The sequence below is a fragment of the Nomascus leucogenys genome, chromosome 22a (assembly GCF_006542625.1).
Source record: "Nomascus leucogenys isolate Asia chromosome 22a, Asia_NLE_v1, whole genome shotgun sequence".
Lineage (NCBI taxonomy): Eukaryota > Metazoa > Chordata > Mammalia > Primates > Hylobatidae > Nomascus > Nomascus leucogenys.
This window is the reverse complement of record NC_044402.1, coordinates 65379-74759: the sequence shown is the minus strand read 5'-3', so window position 1 is coordinate 74759 and position 9381 is coordinate 65379. Positions and strand designations below refer to the sequence as shown.

Here is a 9381-nt window from a genome sequence, read left to right as displayed (position 1 = left end):
GTTCATTATGGGATTCCCCAGAACTTTCTGGTGCTTGAGAGACATGACCCGGCCTCTAAAAGCTTGAAAAGTCTTACTCTCTGGGAAGGAGCATTGTAAACCAGAAGTAAGATAAGCTCTAAATTAATATATATTTTGTGGATTTTGGAAGAAAGAGTTCAAATAGTAATAGCCTCACCCACTTGCCCTCTGACTAATATCAGTTCTAGAAAACACTGAAAAAACCGTGGAATCTTGAGATACTTTAGGCTTGTTATTTTAGGGGATCACCAGAAAAAGAAAGAACCAAGTGTCCTTGGAGATTCATCCATTGTAACTGATTTGTGACTGTGGTGCAGGATGGTTGTAGCGGAGGTGGCTGTGCCTGTGCAGGGCAGGGAGTCATGGGAATTCTCACACCTCCTGTGCAATTTCTTTGTAATCCTAAAACTGCTCTAAAATTATCTTTATGACAAGGAGTGACAGAAACATTTGAAGGATTTTTTTGCCACTTTTTAAGAATCATTCTTAGTCTCACCACATGATCAAATAACCTTGCTCCAAATCATGAATTCATCCAATTTGAAAACTTGTTCACAGTAGCACCTTCATGGAATGTTTGTACCAACTTTATTGAGTGCGGCCTTTCCCACTCTGTGAATTTGGCTTCTATGATGACTCTTGAATGGAATATTGATCTTAAAATTAGAGTATGTACTTGTTTCTACTGTTCTTTTTTTCTCAAATATATAAACAGCCTTAAACCTAATAACCCCTGTCATCTCCTCAGCCCAGCACAGCTGCCTTCTCCCTCAGGGTTTCTGACACTCTGAGGATGTGGTTTCTCACACTGTGTCTCTTGCACAGTAATACACGGCCGTGTCCTCAGATCTCAGGCTGCTCAGCTCCATGTAGGCTGTGCTCGTGGATGTGTCCGCGGTGATCGTGACTCTGCCCTGGAACTTCTGTGCGTAGTTTGTTAAATCAGCAGCAGGGATGATCACTCCCATCCACTCAAGCCCTTGTCCAGGGGCCTGTCGCACCCAGCTGATAGCATAGCTGCTGAAGGTGCCTCCAGAAGCCTTGCAGGAGACTTTCACTGAGGACCCAGGCTTCTTCACCTCAGCCCCAGACTGCACCAGCTGGACCTGGGACTGGACACCTGTGGAGAGGACCCAGGAGTGAATAAAATCCTCTTTAACTAAATCGGGATCCCTTCCTCAGCTTTGAGACTAGGAAGCCCCTTACCCGTAGCTGCTGCCACCACAAAGAGGAACCTCCAGGTCCAATCCATGGTGATGAGCTGTGCTCCCAGGGGCTTCTTCAAAGGAGGGATGTGGTTGTTATGTGATGCTCTCAGGGCACCAATATATCCATATTTATCTCAGAAGATCTCAGTTTATTTGCATATTCATGAGGCAGGGTATTTCACAGCTCAAAGCCTGAACTAGGATGAGAAGGAAAACACAGATGCCACATCAGCTGTACAAGTGTGGGATGCTGAGAGACCAAGCCCAAAATCCTGCCTGAGGAAATGCATCCCCTGCCCCATTTCTAAGCTTTCTGTGGACAGCACTCTTCCCACTGAAGAACAAACCCCAACCCCAGGATGTGCTCCTCACGGTGAACCCACATTTTATTGGCATAGAGATTACCTGGGTTGTTTCTGGGACCATCGCTGTCTCTGACATTGAGCAGGCACCTTGACCCATCCTGGTCCCATTAGGAACAGGAGAGCTCACTGGTAACACTGAAAAGGTGGCCACTAGTTACCCCACATGAGTGTCCAGCAGGCCCCATGGAGAGTTCTGAGATCTGCTGGGCACTCCCAAGACAGCGTCCCCAGCACTTTCCTGAGGGTCCTGACCTCCCAGGCCCTTCAATGGAAAGACTCTTGGTGGACAGACTTGCCCTCTGATGTGTGATTGGTTCTGAGACTTCCCTCCCATTGACAGTAGGAATCAGGGGTTGAAATAGAAATAGGAATTTGAGTTTCTTGATGAACTCATAGCTCCCAAAATAATTACCAAGCAATTTGTATTTTGAATAAGTTTGTCTTTTATTTCCAACTGCATTAAATAGAATTATTTGAAGTATTTACATGGTTTTAGATCATATCCATAGATCATCATCTTTACATGTTGATTCCTGTTCCGCTTGGTCTGGGCCCCTACCACACTCTTCAATCCACCACTTGCAAGTCACAAACACAACGTAGGAAACATTACTTATCTCTGAAGTCTGAATACCTTCTTCATAGGACTATAGTGTCTCCCACAGTTATGTGCCCATTGAATTTAAGAAAAACCATCTGTATCCTTCATATTCTCACTATTCAGATATTTATTATCCTAGAATCCCACTTATAAATATAATTATCATTGCTTTTTGAGTGATACAAGTGGCCCGGATGAAATAAAATATTTAAATGAGTATCAGCAACTTACTGAACACTGAATTTAGAGTGACTTGTTGAATAAGGAAGACTCAGGCCCTGGAAGAATGTTTGTTTTTATTTATCTCCAACAAATAAGGGAGAACATATAGTATCTGGTTTTCAGTTCCTGAATTAGTTTGCTAAGAGTATTCACTGCCAGTTCCATCATGTTCCTACAAAGGACATAATTTCATTCTTTTCTTAGCTGCATAGTATTCCATGGTTGTATGTACCACATTTTTCTCTATCATTCTGCCAGTGATGGGGTTTTGGGTAAATTCCGTGTCTATGCTATTGTGAATAATGCTACAGTGAACCTACATATTTATATTCCTTTAGGTATATGTCCAGTTGTAGGATTGTTGGGTCAAACGAAACTCCTGTTTTAGGTTATTGGAGGGATCACCACACTGCTTTCCACAATGGTTGAACTAATTTATATTCCCACCAGAAATGTATGCATTTCCCCTTTTTTCTGTAACCTTAAAAATCTGTTATTTTTTTTTAAGATTAGCCAACCTGACTGATGTGAGACGGTACCTCATTGTGGTTTTGATATGTATTTCTCTAATGATAGTGATATTCAGCATTTTTTCCTATGCTTGTTGGCCACATGTGGGTCTTTTTTGAAGTGTCTTTTCATGTCCTTTGGTCACTTTTTATTTCTTGAATGTTTGTTAAATTTCCATGTATATACTAAGTATCGGAACTTTGTCAGATGTATAGGTCGCAAATATTTTATTTCCCATTCTGTAGGTTGCCTGTTTACTCTGCTGATCGTATCTTTTGCTGTACAGAAGCTCTTTAATTTTACTTAGGTCCCATTTGTCAATTTTCAATTTTGTTGCAACTGCTTCTAGCATTTTCATTATAAAACCTTTGTCAGTTCTTACATCCTAAATTCTGTTTCCTAGGTTATTATCCAGAGTTTTTATAGTGTTAGGTTTTACATTTTGATCTTCAATCCACATATAATTTTTTAATTGATGCTGAAAACACATTTGATGAAACATCCTTTCATTAAAAAAAACATAAAAATGGGTATAGAAAGAACCCATCGCGAAAAAATAAAAGTTATATTCGAGAGACTTTCAGGAAGTATCAGGTTGAATGAGAAATAACTAAAAGTCTTTTCTCTAAGATCTGGAACGTGACAAGTTTCCCACTTTAACCACTGGTAAAGCATAAACCCTTCTGCTGCCACCATAGCTGGCTCTTACCTGCGAGCGCCACCTACTGGCCTGACGATCAAACTGCATGACCCAGTATAAAGTCACTACCACCAGTGTACAGCAGTTGAAATTGAGATTAGCTTCTCAATACATCTGTGATTCCAGCCGCGCAAAAGACCATGGGCCTGATCACATGCTCAGTATGTTACTACTACAGCTGGAAGTTGAAAAAGCCACCACACTAAAGCTCTTAATAACAAAAGAAACCCCACTGAGTAGGCGCCCCTCAGCTCGCCATTTCCATCAAGGCTGGAGCTTTCGCTTGCCAGGTTCGGTGGCTCATGTGTGTCCAGCTTGGTCCACCTCTCAGGGGCTGAGCAGGGAACTCAGGTCACTGTGCATTTCATAGACCACTCCATCACCTGAGGCAACAGAGAGCTTCTCCCTGTGCACAGATGTCAAGCATGTACTCATCTGCTTCTCCCACAGTCAGCTCAAACCTGTAAGGCCACCTACTAACATGAAGGGTGAACTTGACAACCCAACACAAAATCTGCTGAAACAAATGCATTCCAAATAAGAAACAGTTCCCGAGGCCTCCACTATCTGGGACCTGCAGGGGGCAGTGAGCCTACTCACAGGTCCCGTACATTGGTCCTAAAAGCACCATTTCAGAAGGCCACTAAATAATGGTTATCTATAGACAAGGGACCCTTACAGAGTCTTTGCCACGAGTGAACCAAGAACCAAAATCAAAAGACCCACACAATGTACATTATATTCACATTCTAAAGGGAATTAAATATTCATCAAAATCAGAATGAATTCAAAAATAATAAGAAGAGATAGGTTAGCTAATGAAAAGCAAACAGATAAGCAATTCAGGAAGTATGAAAAAACAGAGTTACAAACCCCCAAATATCACCTTAACTCTCCAGCAATAGAATCTAAACAACATGACATATTTGAAATGTCTGATAAATAATTCAAAATGTTGACTTTAAAGAAGCTCAATTAAACCATTTTCTCTAGTGGCTCAGTAAGCACTGGCACTGACACAAGCACTATGAAGACAATTGCAGCCCATCCCCTGATGAACTGACCGCCTGTTCCACAAGCCATAACCCCAGCTTTGATTGAACACTAGACTGAGATCAGGACCTTTCTCCTGATCCGAGACCGCTGACCATGGCCTGGCTCTGGCCGTTTACAGAGGCTGCGCCCTGAGTGCCTTTGTGTCTCTGCTTCTGCTATTGGCACATAGGGCCTGACTGTAATGAACTTAAACGCTAAGGCTCCACTGGTAAGTGAACAGGGGTCACGTTACAGGCATGTTTGTTCAGTATGCATGTGTCAGGACCACCTCCATGAACATCCATAGCCCCTCCTGTAACCTGTTGATTATGTCTGTTTAGCCAAACCCTTCAGCATAAAGCTTCTGCCCAACCCCTTCTTCGTGGGAGTGCCTTTCTCTGGTCTTCACCAAAAGCTATGCTTTCCAGCATATGGGATGGATGTAACCCTTGATAAAAAGCTATGCTTTCCAGCATATGGGATGGCTGTAACCCTTGACAAAAATATACTCTCACTTTCCTAAATTGTAGATTGTGTGTTTTCTTTATTTAACACAACTGAAGATTAAATTCAGAAGTTCATCTAATTATAAGGCTACTTTAGTGAAGAAGGACAAATCGAGCATTTTCACATATACTGTAAGGGCCTGTGATATTCTGAAGCAGGAAGCTGACCTGAGACCTTCAGAATAAACTGATGATTGTGGATAATGAAAAGGCCCCACCCAGGACATTGATTAGGCACCCCTGCCTGTCTCATTCCTTCTTCTCTTTCTTTTTATTATGTGCTTATAGTAATAAAATTGTTATTTTCTTTAGACCTGTTTGCTTTTCACACATAGTGGATTCTTACCTCTCTTTTTCACTCATTTTCTTAAGCTGCTAGGGAGAATAAAGTGTCAGGTCCTATTTTTGGTGCCTTGATGCTGATGAATTAAGGTTTATTCTTCCTCCTCCTTGTCCCCTGCATGTGGTAAATCTAGTAAGAAATCATGGAAGTTCCCTCATGTGATGCCAGTGTGAGGTTTAAATCACACAAGCTCCTTCTCCTCAGTGGAAACGCCCCCGCTGACCCCACCACCAAATCATTATAAAGCCCTGAGCCAGCCTCCTTTCCTGCTCTACTGAGGAAATTCCAGTTTGTAATTTCTTGAGAGGCCTGTGCTGCTCTCAGCAGACACCTCAAAAACAGAGCTCATAAATGTTTTCATATTCACGTGGAGTGTGAGTGTGGCACCATCGGACTCGACATCCACACTAACCATTGGTGGGGTCTCTCCTCCTCTGCCCGGCATCACCTACAATTGGAACTGTGGCCTTGGAGTCCTGACAGTGCCCACCAGAGGGCGTTTCTTCTCTTGCACTGGATGCGAACTCCCTCTGCCCCAGTGCCCAGCACCCACTTTATCCTGGCTGCTGCTGGCTGGCCTTTGGAGTTCTGCTGAGCTGGGCTGCAGTGCTGAGTTAAACACAGCATCTTTATAGATTTAGTTTATTACCTTCAGAAGCATTGAAACCTTATTGACATTGAGAAACAGGAGTAAGTGACTGTGGGTGACTCTGCCTTTGGTGCGTGTGAGAAAGTTTTTCTCTTGTTACAACAAATGTTTCTTCTTCAGAGACTTCACAGGAAGAACAGGAGAAGGAACCCAGAGACGTGCCACAGAGGAAACTGTTTCATGGAGAGGAAGCCACAGGGCTGACAGGAAACCAGACCTTAACCCCCATCTGCACCTGCCCTGAGGCCGGCTCTTGTGCTCAGTGGGTCCTGAGCGCCCCCAGGTGGTCCTGTGCCCACTTCTGGGAGGCTTGTTTCTGGGCTCACACTGACTTTTTTTCTAATTCTTTTCCCAAAAATGGAGACAGAGTAAACCGTGAATCCATGCATCTCAGAGAACCCAGAACAGCAGAATAACACCCCCTGCTCCCCCCACACACATTTAGGTAAATCTTATTAAAACTGCTGAAAACCAAAGACAAATAGAAATACACACAGACAAGTGGAGGTGAGTAGAGGAGGCATTCCTTCCAAAAGAACAGGAAGGTTGATGACAGCATTCTTCTGGTTAAAACCTTATAAGCAAGAGGAAAGTTGATGGTATCTGTAAAGTGTTGGAAGAAAGCAACTAATTATTTTATCACCCATAGATGTTCGCTAAAAAGTGAAAAAAAAAACAGTTCTGTTTCTCTTTGACAGCATGAGGGGCTCCATGAATCCAGGCCCTCATGAGACCAGTGAAAATTATTTTAGGAAATTAGTTTGGAAAGACTCTAACAGCACACAGCAAGTGAAGAAACATTTATTCAGGAAACTCTAGAAAACTCAGTAAGACCAGTCATCGTATTTGATCTAAGATGCTCTTCCTTCCTTCCACATCCCAGCTCAGCATGAGGTAAACTCCACTGCAGACAGATGCAGCCAAGAAGACAGGACACCTTCTACCAGCTCCCACCAGAGGAAACTCTTCCCCAGGGGTCAGGACATTGGCCCTCTGACCCTGCACACAGCACATGATGATGAGGCTCAGTCTGGACAAGAGCTACTGAGAGCCAGAGACTCAATTCTTCCATGGAGCCCCACTCATGGATGGAGGCTCTGCCCTGGGTCCAGTGCCTCTGGGAACATTCAGTCCGTGGTTTCTAGCTCTGTCCTATGGCACAGGTTCCGCCCCACCAGAACCAGAGTGCTGGGATGGTGGGAAGCTCCTGCCCAACCCTCCACTGAGCGCTCAGCTCCTAGGCTGAAGAAGAAAAAAGCTCAACTTCGTCTCCACATGCAGAACCTTGTTTAGGAGCTCTGTCCCAGGAGAGAGGGGGGTGCTGGAATTCAGTCATAAAATATGATCCTTAATTTAGTCCTAAACATCCTAACTTCAGTAACAACAGAATGTGGAAAAGTTCAAATCCTGCCTGTGCTCTCAAAAACAGTGGAGGGTGTGGTGACAGGCCCTTGGAAGGAGAGGGCTGGATGCATGGGAGATGCAGACCAAACTGCAGGGCTGCTGGCTTGCAGGAGAGAACCGAGGAGGGGGACAGCTGAGGGACCTTCTCTTGTGGTTGGAACAAATGCCGGACACTGTTCAAAGGAGCCCGTGTTTGTTTCGTTCAGTCTGTGAAGCAATTCAAACCTCAGTGCGTGGTTGAAAATAGGATTTTCCATCTGCAAGAGGTGGAGCTCAACATCTGGATCTGGTCAGGAAAGAGACAGAGAAAGCCCAGCCCAAACCACTGACACCTGAGGATGACCGTGATGCTCACAGCTGTGTCCCTTTGATATTTGAGACTGGCTTCTCTCACTTAGCATCATGTCTGGAGTTCACCTGTAATGGTTATTTTTTTATTGCTGATGGTATTCAATTTATAGTTGCTTCCTAGTTTCTTCACCTATTCAAATTTTGAGACATTTACATTATTTTTACTTTCTAACCCATACACACACACACACAGAGAATATCTTGAATATTTGAATAGAAGTTATGTGTGAATATAAGATTGTTTTTCTCTGATGCAAATATTCAGGAGTGGGATATTAGGGTCAGGTGTTAAGGGCATGTTTGATTTTACAGAAAACTAAAATTTATTTTCCTGAGTATCTGTTTCGTTTTGCACTCCCGTTAGCAATGTTTTCGCCTCTAGCAACCTGGTATGCCCACCAGCATTGATGTTATCTGTATTGCTTCCTAATTTCAGCCATTTTAAAAAGTGTACAGTGGTGTCTCATTGTGGGCTTGATTTGAATTTCTCTAATGGAAAATCCTGTTGAGAGCGTGTTTATATGCTTCAGTGTCATCTGCACATCTCCTTTATGAAATGCCTGTACAAACCCTTGCCTAATTTATCCATCAGTTGCTCCTTTTTTATTCACAGTTGAGTTCTGAAGGTTCTTATTATAATTACATTGATGGTTATATGACTCACAAACAGTTTCTCATCTGTAACCTGGCATTCATTTTCTTACAGTCACTTGAGTAGAAAAAGTTTTTAAATTTAATGAGGTCAACTAATATCAAATTCATTTATTGATCATATACTACATTTTAATTTTAAGATCATTGGTCAATTCTTAATTATTTTATATTGGGCCCGTTATGTAATGTCTCATCATGCTCCCACCTTCTGCCGCCCATCCTTCTAAGTCTCCAGTGTGTATAATTTCTCTCTACATATCCTTGTGTACACACTGTTTATCTCCCACTTATAAGTAATAACGTGTGACATGTGACATTCTGTTTGTGAGTTAGTTCACTAATTATGTGGTCCCCCAGGTCTATGCATCTTGCTGCAAAAGACACAGTTTCATTCCTTATTGTGGCTCATTAGTATTAAATTGTGCATATATGCTATGTTCTTTTATAAAATCATCTGTTGGCGGACACTCAGTTTGACACATGTGCTATTGAGAGTAGTTTTATGGTAAGCATAGAAGGTGGGTATCTTTTTGAAATAATGGTTTATTTTCCTCTGGGTAGTTACCCAGTAGTGGGATTGCTGGACCAAATGGCAGGTCTATTTCTAGTTTTCCGGGAAATCTCCTTTCCATTTTCCATAGAGGTTGTACTCGTCTACATCCTCACCAACAGTGTCTAAGAGTTGCCTTTATTTCCCATCCTCACCAACATCTGGTATTTTTTGAGATTTTAGTAACAGTCATTGTGACTGGTGGAAGATGACATCTTATTGTGGTTTTAGTTTGCATTTCCCTGATGGTTAGTGATGTTGA

The 9381-nt window shown here is 42.6% G+C and overlaps 1 gene segment (V, D, J or C); it reads right to left on the bottom strand.

The window, feature by feature from the left end:
* Positions 1-594: 594 nt before the first annotated feature.
* LOC100584252 lies at positions 595-1329 on the bottom strand. The segment is given in 2 exon segments: positions 595-1141; positions 1228-1329. Coding segments are annotated over 2 exon segments (363 nt in total).
* Positions 1330-9381: the final 8052 nt, after the last annotated feature.